The sequence below is a fragment of the Balaenoptera ricei genome, chromosome 6 (assembly GCF_028023285.1).
Source record: "Balaenoptera ricei isolate mBalRic1 chromosome 6, mBalRic1.hap2, whole genome shotgun sequence".
NCBI lineage: Eukaryota > Metazoa > Chordata > Mammalia > Artiodactyla > Balaenopteridae > Balaenoptera > Balaenoptera ricei.
In genome coordinates this window covers 41078280-41101647 of record NC_082644.1, presented here as the reverse complement: position 1 = coordinate 41101647, position 23368 = coordinate 41078280, and the positions used below count along the sequence as shown (strand labels likewise).

The 23368-nt window shown below is 39.0% G+C and overlaps 1 protein-coding gene across 1 annotated transcript in view; it reads right to left on the bottom strand.

Annotated features, from left to right (window-relative positions):
* RASEF (RAS and EF-hand domain containing) overlaps positions 1-23368 on the bottom strand; it is a 226647-nt gene that overhangs the window by 141421 nt on the left and 61858 nt on the right. Inside the window, exon 3 of the mRNA XM_059924555.1 lies at positions 16922-17092. Coding sequence (XP_059780538.1) covers positions 16922-16955 — 34 coding nt within the window. The 5' untranslated portion in view covers positions 16956-17092. The remainder of the gene's footprint in view (positions 1-16921; positions 17093-23368) is intronic.

Here is a 23368-nt window from a genome sequence, read left to right as displayed (position 1 = left end):
CGTGCTTCTTAAAAGTAATGAATGAAATTTCTTTGTTACAAAAACCACTATGCCTTCAACAGGACTTGAATAGGAAATTTACAATTGAAGAAATGCAAATAGCAAACATACAGATAAAGATAAAACCAAGTAATCAAAGACAAGAGTAATAAAGCAATCTTGCAAGAGTGCAACTTCCTTTTTTCCCCTCTGAAATCAGTGAAGTTCACTTTGTCCCTGCCCTTCAAGTCCCCATCCCCACCCCAAAGAACAGCGACTGGCAATGGTATGATGAACGCATTCTCTTCCACTGTTGATGGAGTATAAGTTAGTTCAATCCTCGAGAACATTTGGAAATGTAAGTCAAGATTTTTAAGGTTTTTTTCATGTGATTACGCCCAGGAATCCCACTTTGGAGAATCTAGCCTAAATAGTCATTGAATGGGAGATGGGAATCTCCATGCAAAAAAAAATGTTATCATTGGGGCAGCTTTTACTTTAAAATATTAGAAACATCCTAACCATTCAAAACTTAAGAGATGTCTAATACATTTTTCAAATGTTCAAGTAATGCTAATGGTAAGTTTTCAATAATGCAGGAAAATATTTGCTAAAATGCTAAAGACCAAAAAAAGGTACAACTATTAAAAGAAAAAAAACCTATGCATTAGAAACAATTAGAAGCAAATATATCCAAATGGTAATAGTTTTAGCAAAGAAACAAGAAAAGTACACTGGAACTTTTCTGAAGCAAAGCATTGGTATTAATATTCCAAAGTGAGTGATGGTGAGATTTGAAACTGGCAACAGGGACCATTTTGGAATTCCCTGCCAAGACTTTATTTCTAGTTTTATCTTTCCATTTAATGTTGACTATGTCAAAATTGTTCAAGGACTAGGATTCAAAAGACTTGAGATAATGCAGAGAAACCACAAGCTGATGCCGATTTATGTAAGAAATGTTGGTCTTCTTAATTTACTTGTATACTTTGCCAATCAGAATTCAATTTGATGAGGTTTTTATTGGCCAGCTCCAGCCTTTTTTTTTAAAATCACAGGGCTCATGCTCCTTGGTGTGTTTTTCTATCAAATAAGCTATTACACAATTCACATGCTGTTGACCTTGGGAGGATTCATGGTGTTTCCCCAAACTATTTCCTGCATTGTGCCAGATCCTGCAGGTGTAAAAGGTATTCTCGCTTTAAAAATTGGTTAAGAAGTGCTTCCCTGGTGGCGCAGTGGTTGGGAATCTGCCTGCCAATGCAGGGGACACGGGTTCGAGCCCTGGTCTGGGAGGATCCCACATGCCGCCGAGCAACTGGGCCCGTGAGCCACAATTGCTGAGCCTGCGCGTCTGGAGCCTGTGCTCCGCAACAAGAGAGGCCGCGATGGTGAGAGGCCCGCACACCGCGATGAAGAGTGGCCCCCACTTGCTGCAACTAGAGAAAGCCCTCGCACAGAAACGAAGACCCAACACAGCCATAAATAAATAAATAAATAAATAAAAATTAAAAAAAAAATTGGTTAAGGAGACAAGGTTATAATTATAGAAATAGTAGGGAACACCCAGTGTGTGCTATAGGCATTCAGAGAGGGGGATAATCAATGTAGGCTGGAATAAAATAATGAAAGTAACATTTATTGAGCACATACTAAGTACTAGTGACTAAGGGTTTTATGTACATTATTTCTTTTAATTTTCACAACAGCTCTCCCTGATGATTATTATGACGCACATTTTATAAAGAAGGTATCTAGGGCTCAGAAAGTATATAACCTTCCCAAATTCACAGAACTAATGAACAGGTCTATATGATTTCTACTTTTTTTCACTTACTACTCAAAGAAGGCTTCAAAGAATAGTAAGAATTTGAGAGGAAAAAATGAGGTACTATATCAATAGGTAGCAGGATAGGTAATCTGTAAACCAATTATAATGTGTCTAATAGTTCCTCCTCATAACAAGTTGGCCAATTACTTAGATCAGTTTAGTAGAATACTTGTTCTGCTTATAAAGTAGAAAGTCTAAGGCATCAAAATAACCACAGGCTTAAGCAAATATTGAGAGTCTCTCAGATACTCCTTCCAAAAATACAATATAAACTGATTTTTATGCTTCATGATTTATAAAATAATAAGGAAGAGAATTGATCAAAGTGAGGGTGTTTCACAAAGAGTCTTGAGAATACTGTATATCAGACTCCCAATTTACATTGGAGTCATCATGCGCCATGATTTTAACATATCATCACATCTAATGTACTATCCAGTTAGACTTTCCCAGGTTGATGGCATTGGGAAATTTTACTTTTATTATTTTTTAAAAATTTATTTTATTTTATTTTTGGCTGTGTTGGGTCTTTGTTGCTGCGCACGGGCTTTCTCTAGTTGCAGCGAGCAGGGGCTACTCTTCGTTGCGGTGCACGGGCTTCTCACTGCAGTGGCTTCTCTTGTTGTGGAGCATGGGCTCTAGGCACGTGGGCTTCAGTAGTTGTGGCACACGGGCTCAGTAGTTGTGGCTCACGGGCTCTAGAGTGCAGGCTCAGTAGTTGTGGCACATGGGATTAGTTGCTCCGCGGCATGTGGGATCTTCCTGGACCAGGGCTTGAACCCGTGTCCCCTGCATTGGCAGGCGGATTCTTAACCACTGCATCACCAGGGAAGCCCCAAGATTCTGCAACAACTTTAATGTGAAATCAAAATAAGTATGATTTCTATTGGTGACCAAGTCACAGGTATTGCTAATACATGATTAGTTACTTAGAGTCATGGTAGAAGGAGATGCTAAATTACTGTAGGATAGAAATGAAAATAAACATGATTATTTTTTCCCATCCAAGTTCAAAAACCCCTTCAATTCTATCCAGGGGCCCAGGTTAAGAGCCCCCTAGTTGAGACTTTATCTATTCTTCCGTTAGAGCAAGCTGGGAAAGGAAAAGCAGGGGCAGGGGGAGAAAAAGTCTTGGAGAGAGAATAATGAGATTGGGAGACTGAATGCCAGAGTAGAACAATTCTAGCAACGTGAATAAAAGTGTAGTGAATGTGCTGGCAGTAAGAGTGGAGAAAGAAAAGGCAGGAACAAAAGTGAAATGAGAGGTTGGAACAAAAAATAAAGCTTCATTTTCGAGGCACCACTGGTGAGGGTTAGTTACAGGGTGTCCTGATCCGGGGGTGTGACCACTTTTACAGGTGATCCTTTGTCTGCGAGCAGCCCTGAAACAGGATACTAACAGCAAGGATGTGGGAAACCTGGCAAGTCTACCGAGATGCATACCACAAAGCCTGTGGGAGCCACTGACTCAAAGAAACAAATTTAGGGATGATTTCCCTAATTTTTTGTACATTTCATCCAGAACCAAACCTGGTTGTGGTGGACAGTATTTCCCATATTTCTTAGATGAGTTGCTATTTGCTCCTATTCATTGATCCAAAACTCAAGGAACTGCGTAAAAAAATAGAGTGCCTACTACTACAAAGGGGATTTTTTTGCAAAAACTAATAGAATTATATCCAATGCTTCTACTTCTATGCTCTGTAATTTATATAAAGACAAAATATTTTCATTATGAAGCATCTTAGTAATTCTGAAACTCTTTAAAAATAATGATGACAGCTTCAATATAATAGTTTTTATTCCATATTATTTTATTCTTTTAAACCCATACCCTAGTAATTTGTTAATCACAATTTCAGCAAAATCAATGGGTTTTATCCCTACATAGGTCAGTTACCTTTAGATAAAAACAAAGAGAAAAACTGAGTTATCGTTTATGTCACAGACTACATACTCTTAACTCTTGTCAGATGACTTTCAAATAGTGCCTTTGGGGCCAAGATGTTTCTGGATAAAATCAATAAAAATTCATCACTAGTGTGGGAATGAATTTTAAGTACCTTGACTTAAAGTCAATTAAGATTTAACAGCTATTGCTTTAAGTTCAAACATTGCTATAATTCTAGAGGATTTATTCCTAAAAGAGGTGCCCTTTTCTCATTTAAGCCTACAATTCACACGAGTGAGATATTAAATGGAAGCTTGTTCATTATTTTCAGAATGTGTGGCTCTTCCTTAGACCAGGCTTAGCCTGAAAGTGAGCATGTACGAAGAACATCCGGGATGGGAAAAAATATCTATGAGGCAGGGTAGCCAAGTTTTGAAAGACACATCACCAAGCTCTCCATTTCTGAGGGGATGGTTTCAAGTGTCATGAGCTAGCTTTCATCTAATCCCCCAGCTTTCAAATGTTGAAAATCTACTACACATTGTTTTGGGAGTAACCTCCTGCTGGGTGACGCTGTCCTCAAGCTAGCTCTTTTGGGTAAATGATTGCCTATCAATCCAACAAGGCCCTTCCTTTTCTCTAACAATGCATCTCATAATCTTTCTCCCCCATCTGTATGCAAAATTCAACTCATTTTCTCTATGCTCTTGGCATTGATGCAATGCCATACATAATATTTCAAATATTTAAGTACTTTTCCACTCCTAACAATGCATGTCTTAATTTGGGTTGCCCCAGAAATAGACCCTCGGACAAGAATTTGAGTGTTAGGAGGTTCAGGAAACACCAGTAGCTTATTGGTAATGTCTTTAGAAACTTGGCTATACTGCCAGGAAGCCATTCAGTTTGTTAAGGGCCCATCTTACTTGGAGAATATTTTCCAGGGCAATTATGAATTATAGTAGATCACTTCTGAACCTACTCCAGTCTAGATATATAAGTACCAAGAGATTCCACACAACCTGCTTTAGTCACTGGCCCTGATGAAGAAGGTTAGAGTATTAACTCTTTCTGAGTCATAAAATCTAAACACCTAAGTGGGTATACCCACTTAGGATTTTAAATAATGGTACCTTTCAGTATAGTCATGCCAAATAATCTCTTTGTGAATTGCACATCTGGATATCTCCAGAATTTGTGAAGACAGATCTTTTTTGACCAGTCTGTCTTTCTACTTAGAAGCAGCTCTGGTGATATTTGCCTAAAGCAAAATTCACAAAGTATTTCATGGTGAATAGATACACAGAAAAAAAGAGTTCTATATTTTCCAATGAGAGTAGCAATAGTATCTCCCATCTACAGGCTCTTACGGAATTTTGCCACTTTCTCAACAAGATGTGGAATTGAATTCCCCTGCTCTTGTGGTCTTGTGACTCACTTGTAAGTAACAGAATGCAGTGAAAGTAATGCTGCATAAATTCCAAGGTTATATCATAGAAGTCACTGTGGCGTTCACCTTGCGAGTTGAAATACTTTCACTGGAACTCTGAGCTTCCATGGAACAGTCCTACTGCCCTGAGGCAGCCATGCTGTGAGGAAGCCCAGTGTAGCCTACATGGAGAAACCACAGGAGAAGCCCTAATGTGACATGAAGAGAGATGCCCAGCCAGTCCCCAGCTGCTCCTACCTGCTGTCCTAGCAACAACCATCACCTGACTGGACTGCATGAAAGATCCCAAGCCACAACCACCCAGGTGAGTCCTTCAAAAAATCCTGACCCATAGAAACGATGAAAGATAATGAAATGATTATTGTTTTAAGCCTCGAAGTTTGGGGGCAATTTGTTTCACGAGTTTCCATAACAAAAATTGGTCAAAACTGGGTCAAACCAAACTCTATAGGTTTTTGTTTTCCCCTGCAGGATTTCTCAGAGCCTTCCTATGCTAATGAGCATGTACAACCTCCAAGACCGGTATTTGTATGCAGTATTTTCCAATTCATTTCTCCAGGAAACCATTTTTATAACTACCCTCAAGGGATAACTTTGGGAAATGCTGAGTTAAAATGACGCTCTCTTCCCATTGCTCGGTTTCGCTCTTCCTCAGTGATCTGAACTATAGAAAATGAAGATTTTACTTCAGTGATAATAAACTGAAAAACAAACAGTTATTGGCCAGCCCAGAAAGAGTCACCACTTGGTAACTCCTGTGTGTGACGTAAACTCATTCCAGCAGTATCAGAGAGCAAACAGCATAAACTCTGAATGTCACTCACTATTTGCTGTGCCAATAATAGCTCCAGGATGTGCTGTTCTTCCAATGGGTTTGACAAACATTTCGATGCACTAAATTTTCATAACCATCTGGCTCTTATATCTGACTTTCAAACTGAAAAGCTCTAAGAAGTTGGCTAAAAAGAGAAATACAGAGATTTTTTCCCCTAATCTCTTTGAGAGGAATGAAGGATCTATGCAGAAAACTCCAAATTCCACTCCAATGTCATACTAGTTTCCTTCTTGGCTTTAAAATAGAGTACTTCTGTATAGAAAACTCTGAAAGGTCAGGAATGAGGATTAAATTGCTAGTGATTGAGAAAATTTTTACCTACTTCATAAGTATTAAAAAAATTAGAGAGACAATATTGAAAGAGTTAGAAATATTTCATTTTTTTAATCAAATATTTGAAATTGGAATTAAGGTGAAGGGATCAAACCTCAGTAAATATATAACAGGGGCATATCACCCATAGTTTGATATAAGAATAGCAGTGAGGGGTTACTCTTCTGATTCCCCATTAGTCACTATATGACTACATCATATGATCTAATGCATGTCTCAGTTTCTCCATGAATAAACTGCCACTCAGTTTTCTAGCTCCTTTACCTAAGGAACTCTAAATATAGTCAGTGTCAGAGCTGGGACTAAGGTGAAGCCAATGAGGCACTCCCCTTGGGCACACAATTTAAGAGAGTACCAAAATCTCAGTTATCAAGATATATAATATTTAGTGCAATATTTTAAAAAATCAAAATTAATGCAAACAAAATCTATGATGAACAAAATGTCAAAACTTTCAACAAAATCAGGATCAGTATTACTTATTTTTCCTTTTGTCTCTGGTTCCAATATACCTCAGCATAGCACTGTTAATGAGCCTTAAAAGTCACATAAATTGAGCTCCACCAATTTATCACACATAATTGCGGCAGACAAGAAATATATGCTTGACGAAGAAATATATAGTAATGCAAGAAATATATACGTTGTTTTAGGTTCCCCTATGCTACTTAGAAACATTCTTTTACATATAGGTTATATTATTTATTTAAGCAAATCACTTCAGGACTCTGAATGAGTCAAAATTCTGATGGCCAACTTCAACAGATATAGTTATTGACATAGATATGGGTATAGAGATAGACATATATAGATAAATAGTTGTATAGACATAGCAACATATCCCAAATGTTCTGAAATGGATTTTTTTCCACTCACAGGTTTTCCCATCCCTCTTCTCCCCTTCCCTATTTTCGGTCACCTGATCAGCAGAGGTGGTTTTACTGTACTTTCACAGGAACATGTAACAGAGAACACTCAGGATAGGAACTCAATAACTCATATAGAGAAATCCTGTGAAGAACATTTAGTCCACACCTCTTTGCAACATGTCTATCGTTTTGCACAAACTGACTAGGAGCAGATTCTTTCCTCCAACAAAGAATTTGTTCCTTTTTGATCACAATAGCTTTTATATATAGCATAAGGGGGTCTTTGCTCAGTTTAAAGACAAAACTGGTACCCAAATGGATTAAAAGCCCATCGCAACAGGCCTGTGGCCCACAGATTGGGGCTCACAGCTTTTTAAAAAATCACTTTTTTCCTAATTATTAAAATAATATATGCCCATTATAGAAGAATAATTAAATGAAAGAAGAACGTAAAGGCCAACTGCAATGGGATTGTAAAATGATGTAGCTGCTTTGGAAAAGAGTCTAGCAGTTCCCCAGAAAGTCAAATATAGAGTTCTCATATGACTCAGCAATTAAACTCCCAGGTACATAGCCAAAAGAAATGAAAACAAACATACATCCACACAAAAACTTGTAAGTAAGTGCTCATAGCAACATTGTCCATAGGAGACAAAAAGTGGAAACAATCCAAATGGCCATCAATTAATTGATGAATGGATAAACAAAATGTGGTATTATCAATTAACAAAGGAATGATTCATCCATTAAAAAAAGAATGAAATACTGATTCATGCTACAACATGGATGAACTTTAAAAACATTATGCTAAGTGAAAGAAGCCACTTTGCTGTACACCTGAAACTAACACAACATTGTAAATCAACTATACCAATTTAAAAAAAAAAGAAAGAAGCCAGACACACTTTTTAGGCATTTCCAGATAACTGCCTTGTAATTCTTAGCCTCAACATAACCCATAAACGGAAACTATCAGTCATGAAGAAGATTCTCTAAAGAAAATATTAGAATAAGGAAGTAATTATGCTGGACAAGAGTTCTAGAAAATAGTGGATGACAAGCGGGCAGAGGGATCAAAGCAGTCTTACCCTGAAAATTAGCTCTGACTTAAGTTTGACACCATGAAAATGCCCAAATTGCCAAACAAAAGACTACAATGGAATCTATTTTGAGGGGACTTCTATAACATATTATCCGAATCAATAGGGGCATTTATTTTATTGACTGTTAAATCTTCCAAATCAATAAGGGTATTTATTTTTATTGAATGTTGAAACATCCACAACTCAGTTCTTCTAGAGCAGAGCCAACCTGCTGCTTCTTTTCCCATAGCTCCAAACACACCCTTGGCTATTTTCCTAGGAAAATTGCATTCTTTTCAGAAATACTTTTGTGGAGCTATGGAATCTCTCGCTCCTGTATCTATGGCCTCAAAGGACTGTCTGAATTTTTACAACGTCACCTGCTATACAACAAACTCAAACTCTTAGAAGCTTTTAATAAATAAATAAATAAAAACATATATGATTGGTATCATGAAAATGATAAGTCTTATCTGTGGCTGCCACCTCCTTCCTCTAACAATCTCCTCCCAGATAAAAAAAGGCCATGAGTCGTTGAATGTGAAATGGCACACAATTATTGACAGAGTAATCATTTGGTGACAGTCTCCGCTTTGGGCGCAGGGGTCACAGAACACGAGGTCCTCGGTGAGTCTGGAAATGGAGATGTTGCAGAATTTTCCCTGTTTGTATCTTCCTGAATGGTAATCCAATCCCGAGCTGGGTCCAAATCATGCTAGCTCTTCCAGCACCTACTGCTCTTAACAGCAGTAGCCATGTAACCAGGGAGCTTGTGAGAATTGCAGAGTCTGCATTTTAACAGCATCCCCAGGGGACTTGTGCACACGTTAAAGTTTCAGAAGCACTGTATATTAAAATTTCAGATTCGCTGCTCTAGTCCACGCCCCTCCAAGATATTTCTTTGTACTTAAAGTAGAGCAGGAATTGTATTTTTTAGGGACTTAAGCTAAAAATATTAAGGGTCATAGAAAAAAAATTCCCTCTGAACATGAAAACATTTCATTAGTTTAGCCAATATTTGGAAATTTTTAGTATATAGTATCAGGTTGCTAATTTCCCCCTTTGATCAATGTGGTAGGAAAATACAATAGCAGTAGAAACTAAATCAGTGGTATCAAGGATTTTTTTTTTTTTATTCATTGGGAGGAATTCGTCCTAACTGTAACGTAGATGGGTCATACTGAGAAATGATGGCCAGTGAGGTTATATAAGGGTCTCTGAAAGACAGCAATACAAACATAAAAATTAACTATTACATTAGAGACCTAGTTCCTGAGGGGACTCTTCCTCCCTAAAGGAATTCTTCCCTGAGGATTTTTCAGTGCTTCATTGCTAGATTCACTTTGGAGTCTTATAACACCCAGTAATTGAACTTGGCCATGAGCTCAAGGGCCAATCAATATTGTACCCTGTGGTGTCAAGGCATGAGTAGGTGGGGGGCAGAAAGAGGAAGCAATCCACTTTGGAGACTGGATTACCCATGGTCTACTTCCAACAAAGCAAGAGCTACATGCTAATTCAAAGTTTTCAGTAATAAATACACTAGCTCATAGTTAGAAAACCAGGTAATAGGAAGAAAAGTAGTCATGCCTCCCTCAATAAAGTAATGTTGAACAGGATAAATGTCTTCTAGACATTAAAAACTTAAATGCTAGGGATGTGTGCCTCTACTTGGCCTCTAGCTTTTTTCCTGAAAAAGAATTCTGATGGTACATTGGTAGATGGTAAGAGAATCCAAACAGAATATGGGTCCTATCAGCAGGCAAATATTAGACCAGGATCTATCTTCTTTATTCAAATTGAGTAATTAGTAAAATTATACAACATGCAGCATTTGAAAATCAAAGAAGAATATTCTTGCTCCAAAAATACAGAGAAAAATTATTAATACTATGAAGTCAGACAAAAAATTTAAAAGCACATCTAGTTTCAAAAACACAGAATGAAAGTAACTTCATAAAATTAAGAAAAAACCCCAATAAAAACAGAACTGAGATACCAGGTTGATATAAAAAGGTAGATAGCAAGGAAACAATATAAATGTAAATAAATCTAATATTGCGATAGCTAATTAACGCCCATCTTGAAGGCGGTACAGAGCAGAGGAATCAGTTGAAGACGGTAAGATAAAAAGAGACAGCAATAGATTACAAAGTTCCAATCAGCTGGCCATTGATATCATTGAAGAAAAAAACATGAAAAAGTGAGCCTTCTGGCTAATGGCTGAATGAGGAAGTCAACAAGTCCTTTTCCCCAAAACAACTGCGAACAACAATCTGTGAAACATTTGTGCTTAAAAACCAGCTGAACTTGAAGTAGGAACAGTGGGAGTCTGAAGCATTCTTGCCTGGAGCCCTTCCAGCTCAGCAGGCACAGGGATTCTGCCAGGGCAGGGGACAGGCTGAGCTTCGGTGGAAGGGAGTTCACTCCACTTGGAGTGATCGCAACACCCATGTCCAATGGCATTGTTGGTGGAAGTGATGACCTCAGTGATGAGTGAATAAGGAGGGCCAGTACCTGCCCAAGGTTGAGGTCATGACTGGGGCAAGTATATTCCTGGCTCAGGCTTTGCTAGGACTGGGGGGTGGGGGGGAGCAGGGATTAGCTGCAAATGAGGACAAAGGGACTTTTGGGGATGATGAAAATGTTCTGAAACCAAAAATCATTAAACCGTTTACCACTTAGCATGTGTAAATTTTATATGAAATTGATACATCAATAAAATTTTTTTGAAACTATAGGCAAAAAGGAAAACTTGCTAGGGTAAAAAAAAAGCCTAAATTTACAACTCTAATGAGCTCACCATGCCCCTGGCAAAAGTTATTGTTGCTCAGTCTTCAACTTGTCTTGGCAACAGTTTCATTTTCATGCCAAAAACTGTATAAGAACCCTGATCTTATCCATGCAGAAGAAGAAAGCCACACAAACAGATCACTTGCAAAGGAAGAACGATCACGCTGAACCCAAGCTTCCCCTGTGCAAAAGTCAATGTCATAAAAATAAAACGAAGAAATTTTCATAGAATTTTAATAGGACAAATTGAGCTCTCAGAATTATATGCCAAACTAAGATGTAGCTCTTGTCAAAGCAATAGAAATATAATCAAGTGTGCCCATTTGATGTACAAAAGAGTTAGTTTACAGTTACAGTTGAGTCCTCTGAATAGCATGCTATCTGCATTTCAGGTGGAGTTTAATTTATAAACAATATTTTCCCCCCAATACTTCATAGAAACACATCTATTGCAAATCTGAAGCCTCAAGTTCAATTGTCTTCAGTGATAGTCAAGTAACACAAGTGAAGGGAGAAGGCCAGGTGTATTTCCTCGGTATGCCAGAGTCATCATTTTGGGGGTTTAGTGCTGCTCTGATAGGTAGCTTCTGCATCAGGGAGTGGTGAGGACTGTGGCAAACTGGAGAGGTTCCAGAAGATTGACACTTTCCAACAATGAGAAACTGAAACCATGCTGCTCGGTCTTTTAATTTTTCAAAAGAAATCATACTATCTAAATTTTATATTAAAAAATCTTCAGTTTACTCATCGGAAAATAAAGAGTTTGTCCAGAATAAGCGGCTTTCACGCTGTTTTATGCCACAGAAGCCTTCCTTCAAATTAAATTCTCCATAGAACACAAAATGTGAGCTATAACTAGATTATCTTTCAAATAACTCTGATTCTATGAGATCCTAAATAAGAGATGGCTGAGTAATGAATGGTCTGTTATCTAGCTGGTCAGCATATTTAACTTATGCCAATCTAACTCATTAGGTTAGCTCAATTTAATATGTATTAAGTGATTATTATGAACCGGACACAATGCCTTTATGGATGCATGATCACACCATTGACAGCCATACGTACTTATTTCAAGGCAGGGAAAGCAGAACACACAGAGCATGTAGAAAACCCTGCTTATAGAGGAGGAGGGGGAAGATGTCAGCCAAGGGGACTTTTCCACTGTGCCTTAAAAGGATGGGTTAAGTTTTTCCAAGCAGAAATAGGACAATGGGTGTCTGGAACAGCCTGAAGAAACACACATAGGTGTGAAAGTACACAGTACCTTCAGGGAAAAAGAGACAGCTGGTACACAAGAGGAAACAGCACCCAGAAATTAAGCATTAACCTGTTCACTGGTGAGTAACTGAGTTACACTAATCAATCATTTTCTTACAGTATTTGCATGGAGGAAGAGAAAAAACAGGCTTCAGAGCCGTAAGGATGTAAATCCTATCTTATATGAATGAAACATGTGTTCAGTTGTACACTTTAAGTTAGAATCATAAGCATCATCTGTTATTTTAATAAGCCAATTCCTCTTAAATGTTATAAATACTTATAGCACAAATATGTACAGATTTTTACACAAAATGTCATGGGCTTGATTCTTATCAACATTTCTAGTCTTAATTTCTAGGATTAAAATCTATTAACTCATAAAGAAAACAATTTAAATTGTCCCAAACAATTTTGAGGCTACTCTTCCAAGCAATCTTTGGGGCTGCATCCTCAGTTTGCTAAAAATCCCTAACAACTGGAATGACTGGCTGAAATGCAGGCAGTTCAAAAATTCTTGTTCAAAAAGTAGATGAGACAGAGCTCTATTTATGTCTTTAACAAGGACTATAAAATTTATAGAAGGAGATAATCAAACATTACACATCTCTGGGGTTGAGTCATACCATAGTGTAATTTTCAAGTCGGATTTGAGCCTATAACTGCCATCCAGGGTTACTATACCACTTGAGAGAATTCTGGGTTACTTTCACGCTTAACAGATTACAGTTGACCCTTGAATCGCACAGGTTTGAACTGCATGGGTCCACTTACACGAGGATTTTTTTTCAATAAATACTGCACTTGTATTTTCATTTTACAGATTTTTAACTAAAAGGGGGAGAGTCTATGTTTGATTAGAAATCACAATATGTGGAATCAAAAGAACTAGGGTTTCAGTCCTGATTCTATCTGAACTGTTTCAGCTTCTTCTTTTATTTTTCCTTGAATCACTCGGTTTATTGCACACAATCAGCACACAACACAGCTTAGTCAAAGTAGGGGGAAAATAGCAAAGGGGGTAATGAACCCTTCCAGGGAGAGGTCCCGTGTTTCAGCTTCTCGCCTTACCAATCCGCATTGTTCCATAGTCAACTGTATATTTTTAAGATATACTGTATTTTTAAATATGTGTTTAATACAATAATTTATTTTCCCATTTAGCTCCCCTTAGAACTTGAAAGAATCCTTTCTTCTTTTCATATTCTTCCTACCTATTAGGGCCCCCAATTTTTTTCAATACTAAAAAGACAGCTTATTTGGATTCTCTATCTTTTAAGCCTGTCTCACCACAAATTCTAAAGTGAGTCTATTGACAATGCCTCAAATACTTTGATGTGCAATAAATAATAGACGGAAGAAGCTTGTTAAGCATAACATTGAAAAGGATCGCATATAACTTCAAACTACCCACAGTTCAAGAAGATAAAAATAAGGAAAGGAGACAATAAGAATAAACAGGAAAAAAAGGCAGAAAAAATAAAATAAGGACAAAGTTTTAGGTTAGTTTATAAAATATGTCATAACATGCTATGTCTTATTAAGATGTTTAATTTCATAAATCTGAGCCTGGATTTCCTAGCAGCAAAGTTGAAGAAGAAAGCATAATTGTGCTTTATTCCATAAAGCAAACACTAACAAGTTATGCAGAAGAATGACAAATATCCCTCAGTCTGAGTTTTTTGAGAAATTTATTTCATAGGTCCTCATAAAGAGGACAATTTATAACGTAGCTGTAAAGAATGTTTTGCCTTAAAGTTTAACAATCCATGAAATTTGAAGTGGACAAATAAAGTGCTAAAAAAGTGAAGAGCGAAGTATTCTTGAAGGTGACACTCCTTGGGGAGCCATATGATGGCTCACAAGTTGAGTCCTCAAAGACATCAGTATAAAAATGCAAGACAACTGTTTTTTATAAGATCCCGCAAAATAGACCAAGTATATGAACAATCACTAGCAACTCAGTTATTCTCTTTGGGCCTCAGGATCATCATTTTGAAAAGGTGGGGGATGACAGGCAGGTAGAATAACCTAGATAATCTCTAAAGGTCTTTCTAGCTCTGAAAAAATGTTTGTAATTCTTGATTAAATTCTTACTGAGCTCCTACTATGTGCTGTTTCCTGGATCAAATTAATTCTAAACACACACACACACGAAGACACACATTCCCCTTTGAGTGAGTATTTCATAATTTTGCTATTCTGGAGAGTAGATTTGCTGTTGTTTGCCTGTTATTATAGCCAGAAAGAATCTAATATTTGCACATGCACTGATCCATGAATGTCAACAGAGAGTGGACACCCTCTGTCCTTCTAAATTTTTCATCTCTGAACTCAGATGAAGGTTGGAAACTCTCATTGAATATTCAAAACTCTTTGTTGACAGCTTCTGTCAGACAAATTTTCAAACTAATATGTGCACATGCTAATAAACAAGGCACTGAAGACCCCACTGTTTTAAAGTGTCATCGTGTTCAAACTCCCAGGTATCTTCTCCACTATTAAAAACCCTTAACTGAAGACACAACTAAAATGTGTTGGGCTTTTGAAAACTTGGGGACAGAATTGTGCAGAAAAGACAGAGTCCTCAGCACCTGGATGAAAATAAAGGAAGGGAGACTAACAAAAATTTAATGATCTTAAGAGGAATTTTAAAAGGTAATAGTAGAATCTTCAAGGTATTTTACAATGTCATTATGCTCAGTACTTCCCAGATGACGCAAATATGTAACTTTATACATATATCTCATATGTACCATATATATATGTATATGTATATGTATGTATGTATGGGTGTTTATATTGTAGGGAAGCAAAATTTACCACCCCAATATTTCTCTTTGTTGTGGATTATTTCAAGTTGAAAACAATCAAGGCCCAAAAAACGCAGGAAGAAACTTTGACCTTCCCCCCTAACTGCCTGAAGAATTTAGAAAGAGGGCCTGGTCTATGACAGGTATAGAGCCATCACCAGAGATATCTGCAATGAACATGGGCTAGGTGTGGTGGGAGAAACTCTTGGAGATCAGAGTTCAGTCTGTGTCTCATTGTCTCTGCATGGCCCAGCAAACATTTGTTTATAAACGTTTGCTTTTCCATCTTCATGGAACTTGTCTTCCTCTCCTTTGAAGTCCCAAACCACTACCCGCAATGGCCTATTTTATCTTTAGCTGAAGGTGGTATTTAAGTTGAGGGTTTCAGTCATTTTGGTGAGTTACTCAGTTTTTCTGGGTCTCTCTCATGTATACATGTTATTATAATTTTGTGTGATTTTCTCCTGTCAATCTGCCTCATGTCAATTTAATTCTAGAAGAGGAAGAATTCTAGAAGAATTCTTTCTAGAAGAATCTAGAAAGAGGAAAATTTCTTCCTCCCCAACAATATACGTGTGTGTGTGTGTGTGTGTGTGTGTGTGTGTATGCACGCGTGTGTGTGTTTCCCATAATATTCTGGGAGGAAATATCTATAAATCTGGCTTAGAACATTTTGCAATCCATTCTTTCCACCTCAGAAAGAAGAAAAACTATGTAACAAAAAAGCACATTCCACACTGTTTTCACAGCTGCAGGAGCCTGATATTTTTCTCTAAATGAAAAGTGCTTTAGGTGTGCTGTCTTGGTGACCCAAATACTATGCACAGTGTTGCTTTTAAGGACATGATTTTCTGAAGACATGAACAACTCTTGGTAAATTTCCAAATAAAATAAGCACACTCATTCTTCAATAAATCTGTAGTTGCATTTCTGAGAAATTTAGTGCATATTAAAACTGTGCAAAAATTACTTTGAGTGTATACATAAAACAGTGTTACATTCTATGCTCAGAAAATTATAAAGTGGTTTTTCACCTGCACAGATGTCCAATCAGAAATTAAAATATCATGTAGAATATATGTTATGAGTTGAAGCATGATTCCTGGAATTTCATATTTTGAAGTGCTATCCCCAGTGCCTCAGAATGTGACCTTATTTGGGGATAGGTTCATTACAGATGTAATTAGTTAGGTTTAGATGAGGTCAAAATGGAGTAGGGTGGGCACCTAACCCAATATCATTGGTTTCCTTATAAAAAGGGGGAAATCTGGACATAGATATGCACACAGGGAGAATGCCATGTGAAGAAGAAGAAAGAGATTGGGGTGATGCTTTACAAGCCAAGGAACACCAAAGATGGTTAGCAAACGACTAGAACTTAGAAGAGAGGCTTGCAACAGATTCTCCCTCACAGCCTCATAAGGAACCAACCCTGCTGACACCTTGATCTCAGACTTTTAGCTTCCAGAACTGTGAAACAATAAATTTCTGTGGATTAAGCCACTCGGATTACAGTCCTTTGTTAAGACAGCCCTAAGCAAACTAATACAACGTGGGTGAGAGTGAAACTTCTCAAAGGATATCTTTTTATACCATGTTCATTTTTTAAGGCAAGTGAATGTAGTGGCTCATTCACTATATTAAATTTTTTATATAACTCCATGCAAAAGAGATACTGTTTTATGGGGAGTGAAGGGGGGAAAGTGGGTAGAAAGCCATTAGAATCCAATCCATACAATTCCCTGCAGGGCAAAAATTATTCTACAAGGGGGCCAGTGCTGATACCTGAAGAACAGCCCTGCAGTGCTGGAAAAGTCATTTCAGGCCCTGGTCCATCACAGCCCCGGCTGGTGTGGCGGCAGCGGTGCAGAGTGAGAGAGCGGGGCTGGCGGCAAGCCAGAGCCACCAGCCCGTCATCCTCTAGGACACAGCAGTCTGCGATCCGGACCTGCTTCCCTGGGGGAGTTAAAAAATAATAATAAATAAAACCGGGGAACTTAAAGCCTTCCTCTTCAACAACACCTTCAGGAAAGGGCTGTTCCAGGGTGTTCTCTGGTATGCCACAAAGGTTCCCGAGCACCAACATGTGCCAGGAACTCAGGCAACGGCGAAGGTGGAACCACACAGATATGGTGCCAGCCTTGGGGCCACTCAGAGGCTCGCTGGGGAGGCCGACCTCAATCAGGTAGTCACTTGTGAAACTAAATTAGCAACCCTGATAAACGCTAAAGTACAAGACGCTGGGCCACTATATTAGGGGTGTCAGGGTTCTGTACCCAATTGCAATGTGTTTGGAAGGGGTTCCCAAACCACCAAGCAATTCTCCAACACCAGCTGGGTGTCCTACAATTCAACTCTGGAGACAGCGTCAGATCCCACAGGTTAAGGGCTCAGCCCCACAAGACTGCGCCCCCCACTTCAAATGATAACTGCAAGCCCAGGGGGTTACCTGTGCCTCTGATGGGCTGGCTATAAATCAGAGGTTCCCATGACCCCCTCCTTAGGTTCAATTAATTTTCTAGAGTGGCTCACAAAACTCAGAAAACCAGTTTACTCACTAGATTACCAGTTTATTACAAAGAATATCAATGGATACGAATCAACAGCCAGATGAAGTGATACATAGGGTGAAGTCCTGAACAAAGGAGCTCTGTCCTCAGGCAGTTTGAGGCCCAGCAGGTGGCACTTGGGAGAGTTCTGGTTCCCCAACCTGCAAGCTCTCTGAGAAAACCTTTTAGATTTTTATGAAGGCTTCATTACATGGGATGATTTTTTTTTTTTAAGTTTTATCGGAGTATAGTTGGTTTACAATGTTGTGTTAGTTTCAGGTGTACAGCAAAGTGCACATGGGCATGATTGATTAAATCATTGGCTATTGGTGATTGATTCAGACTCCAGCCCTTCTTTCCTTTCTGGAGGGTAGGTGGAAGTCCCAAGTTCCATGGTTGGTTCCCCTGGCAACCAGCCCTATCCATAGATGCTCTCCATAAGTCACACATTAACATAAACCATTTGTGATGTAAAAGTTATGAATAACAAGACACCTGTTCCACCTTTATGGCTCTGAAGCATTTTCAGGAACTGAAGACAAGAGACCAAATATTATAACAGAAGATGCTCCCATTGCTCTTATCGCTCAGGAAATTCCAAGGGCTTTGGGAGCCAGGAACCATGGATGAAAACCAAAAACATATAAAAAATATATTTTTTTCCATTTGAATGACCAAATATGTATTTCTCATAAATCACAATATCACAGGGTGACACTGGAGAGTTAGAGAAGGGTTCCCCAGGAAGAGACATTTACACTCAGATGTGAAGGAGGGTGGGAATTCACATGGTAAAGGGAGAGGGTGGCAGGTGGGAGAGGCTCTGAGGCCAGAGGAGCTTGGCACAGAGGAAATGAATAAAGGCTGGTGTGACTAGCATTTAGACAGTGAGGAGGAGAGACCCAGATGAGGCAGCCAAGACAGGCAGGGGTCACATTGTGTGTGGCCTTGCAGGGCACAATGAGGGTTGAACCCAGTGGTATTAAGCAAGGATCAGACTTGAATTTAAAAAAAAGATCACTGTGGCTACCTCATGGAGGTGAGGTAAATCATTTTTAACCACCCCCCTCCTCTGTAGGGCAAAATTATTTTCTATAACAATTATTATTTTCTGGACTTGTTTAGCTTTAGGGCAATCGCTTTGAAAAAGTTCTTTCCATTTTAAAGACATTATTTAAATGTAGCAAATAACTTCATGTATGAACAAAATAGTACATGTACCAAAGTTTTGCTGTTTTAAGTGTTAAACATATGAAGTCTCCATGAGGTCGCATAGAATAATAAAATTGAAGTAACTCAAGTTCTGTTTCCTTATCTTTATAATGGCTGTGCTATTGTTTACTTTAGATCTACTGGTTAAGTGCTTGAATGTGTAGTTACATAAGGATTGGAGACACGAACTAGAACTAATCCACAACCTCTGATCCTGAACCATCATGAACTTAACTTTCAAACCAATGCAGGTTGGTTTGAAGTACCTGCTATGTTCAGGAGCCCACTGTATAACTGGGAGCTCTCTGAGTTAATTTCCTTTTTTTTTTTTCCAGTTTTACACAGACAATATTAATTTTTGCATATATATAAGACTTCAAAATTTGGGGTTTTGAAGTTTTCATCTTTTAGAACCAATATATCTATATTTATCTCTTCCCCACCCCCATCTATCTGCTCAAAATTGAAGTCTCTAGACCAACACACTATACTATATAATAAATTGCATATGATAAAATAGTTTAACACAATAAAATAATACAATAAGCATGTAATATAAGCCACATTTGTAATTTAAAATTTTCTTTTTTTTAAAATATATTATAATTTTATTAGTCAATTATGCCTCAATGAAGCTGAAAAAAAAAGAAGAAATGTAACTATGGCTTTGCACTTCTTGGTATTTATGTGGTTTTGTTTTTATTGGGGTATAGTTGTTTTACAATGTTGTGTTAGTTTCTACTGTACAGTGAAATGAAGTGGAGTTCCCTGTGCTATACAGCAGGTCCTTATTAGTTATATATTTTATACATATTAGTGTATATATGTCAATCCCAATCTCCCAATTCATCCCAACACCCCCAATTTCCATTTTAATTTTAGTATTAAAATGACTAATTTAAAGCTTGTATATTCATTATTAAAATTCAGCAGCAGCTACAGCAATTGTATAGAAGTAAAACCATCAAAAGATTTTTTTCAAGGATTAGTACTTTATTGCCAAAATTATTTAGCATTTCCAGTGCATGGTGATAATAAAAAAACAGACTGATTCTTTACAGTCAGTGCATCCCCTTACTGACTGCACGTGGGCAGATCTTTCCTTCCACCCGGCCCTCGGGACACTGCTGGTGTGGAGAATGTGCTGAAGGAGAGCCAGGGATTTGGAGGAGGGCGCTGGGAGGGAAGCCCATGGAGAGAAAACAGAGGCGTAACTAGGGAAAGTGGATTTGAGAGAAATGTAGGTGTCGGGCGTTAGGACTCGGTGACTAGATGGATATGCAGGTGGAGGCAGGAAGAAGAGTGTGCTAGCTCCCAGTATTCCGGATGGGGCACCCAGCGGGATGGTGGACTCATTGCTATGCAGAGGGGGACTGATGCCACAAGAATGGATGTAATTGCCTGCGGAGAGGGCTTTGTATAATAGTTCTCGACCTTGATGAACTCTCACATTTAGAAAAGGATCCATTGGCAAGTATTATTTCCAGTTTGCAACTGGAAAACCAAGGCACTGACTGGTTCCATCACTTTTCCAAAAGCAAGTTAGGAGAAGAGCCAGGGTTAATTTCTGGCTTATCATGTGCAGTAACTCAGCCAAACTGCATTTTAGGAACATCCTTTGGAGATGCTGAAAAGAAACACAGGGCTTGTCACTCTGCCATGCCACAGAAGAACTGCCTACAGATGTCGTCAGTCTCTGGGACAGCTGGAATTTAGACCTAAAGGGTAGATGGTGTGAAGGGAGCAATGCAGACTTTCTTTTCTCTAGAAAAAAAATTTTTTAACATGGTTTCAGGAAGGCTGCCAGGGATGTAGAAGAAAGCCAGGAGAGTATCACTAAAATCAAGACAAGAGAGAGGCCACCGGTGCTGTGTTTATGGCTCCCTCCCCAGGCAGGTGTATTTTCTCCCCAGTTAGACCATGACCTCCTTGAGAACAGGACTGGATTTTCTAATATCCCCAGTGCCTAGACGCAGGGTCTCACATGTGGTAGGTGCTCAATAATTGCAAAATGATGGGAAATCAGATGGACTAGACAGAACACTAGGCTAGGAATCAATTTCCTGGCTCTGGACTCAGCACCAGGAAAAACCAAATGCACAGCCTCAATCAAATAATGTAACTCATCTGAGATTGGCCCAAAAGGCTTCTTTCAGCTCTAAAATTCTACAGAAAGGATGAACAGTTCCAGAATAATTAACATTTTGCTCTCCATTCATCAGAATGAATCACAGGTTCAAAAATCAGAGCTGGAAGGGGCCTTACACACCAGCTCTCTTCTTTACACCTCTTGTTCTAAGGAAGTCCAGGTTGAAAACAAGCCTATACTTCAGTAAAGGTGAGTTAGGATTCGAACCCACATCTTCTCCCTCCCAGGCCACTGTTCATGCTATAGGTTCATTGTCTTTCTTCATGTGTAGAACTAAATTGAAAATGTTTTATAGGGGTTTTTTCCCCCAAATATTCTCTCTTTAGAAGTGTCATTATGGTTCATTCCTGGGAATTCCACTTTCATGTTCTAGCAAACTAAAAATTATCAGTGAAGGCCACTTGATTCTCTGAATATGTATGTACACACATACAAAAGAAACTGTAACTAAAGCCGAACTCAGAAACCCTGCTTATTTATTTCCCATCAATCTTTCCAATCCCTTGGGCAGTATTGATAGTGTTAGCTGTAACAAAGAGACGAATAAGAAAACTGCAGCACTGCTGACAAGACTAAACCTTGCTAGACACATGCACCCCTTCCATGGCACTTAGTGATGCTGCATTCAGAACAAAATACAACAGACCATTGGAGAATTGGACAGACCAATGTTTTCTCCTCTGGCCTAATAGAATACTCTGTGCTGCTTAATCTTCCCACAAAAAACAGCTCCAGAAAACTTGTTTTCCAATATAAAATACAGTGGAAATTAAAAGCAAGTTTGATCAGTTCTAACTCACCTGCTATGAATTCAATCAGTTCTCTCCCCTACAGTGAGATATTATCAATAACATCACCACTTCCCCTGACATACCCTAGACATTCCCTTACTATCCCCCACCCCTCTCTCTCTCTACTTCAGACCTACTGCTCTCCCCATGGCAAAGCATTTATTAAATGATCTCTACCTCATTAAAGATATTTCCTGGGCTTCCCTGGTGGTGCAGTGGTTGAGAATCTGCCTGCCAATGCAGGGGACACGGGTTCGAGCCCTGGTCTGGGAAGATCCCACATGCCGCGGAGCAACTAGGCCCGTGAGCCACAACTATTGAGCCTGCGCGTCTGGAGCCTGTGCTCCGCAGCAAGAGAGGCCGCGATAATGAGAGGCCCGCACACCGCGATGAAGAGTGGTCCCCGCTTGCCGCAACTAGAGAAAGCCCTCGCACAGAAACGAAGACCCAACACAGCCATAAATAAATAAATAAATAAATAAATAAACACAAAGTTAAAAAAAAAAAGACATTTCCTGTTTATTTGAATATGTTATTGTGTGTAAGAAATTTATTGTTCCCTGCTCATTCGAGGGAACACACTAATTACTTTAAAATTTCCAAGGCACTACAAAATTGTCCCCATCTCTATGCTGTCAAAACCTCAGAGAGGGTCTATACCCATTGCAAGTTACCAGGGCCCCCTCTGCTTTGTTTCTCTGTCATGGGGACCCTGAGCTGCCTTCTATAGTTCTCCTGGCGTGACAGAGGCCTTTCTCCTCCAACCTAGTAATTCAGCTGTTTGTCAAAAACTCTTGAATTCTACCCCATGCCACTGTGTTCTCATACCAGACCCACTGTATGAGACTGTTTGATTTCTCTTCTTTTGATATTCTCTTCTAGTCCTCAGTAGGAGGGTCCTTAAGAAGGGACATAAAAAGATAAAACTTCAAAAGCAGCACCTAACCACGTAGTGAAGGTTGTGTGGCACGTTTCCAGGCAGGTGTGGTAGGCCCAGGTGTATCACCCAGTGCCGTTGAATGCCATCTCAGTGAGGCTGGGGTGTTGCCCTGGCACCTGCTGAGTGCCCAGCTGTTGTCAGGTAACCTTTCTACTGCCCCTTAGGGAAGCTGAGTGGAATAGTGGAAAGTGCATGGGATATAGAGTCTGAATGCCTGGAATAAAGTCCTGGGTCTGTTATTTATTGCTGTGTGACCTTTCAAAAGTCACTTAACCTCTCTAGGCGTCAACAAATATGGACCCTGGATGGCTTGGTAGGTAAAGAGCAGAGTAAGACAGCAGACCCACATTCTTGTCTACATTCTGCCATTTACCAGCTCTCAGTCAATATGGCCTGAGCTGGCTTAGCTGTAAAACAAGGACAATAATATCTGCCCTGTTTGCATAGTGTTGCTGTTATGAGGAAAGAAGAGATGGGATGTGGAAAGTCCTGTGAACAACAGTACTGTGCAAATTGATTTGAGTGACAGCCTCCTTGGGCCTCCTTGCCTTATCCATTTACCTATAAGATTCTCTTATGTGGAATCTAAAA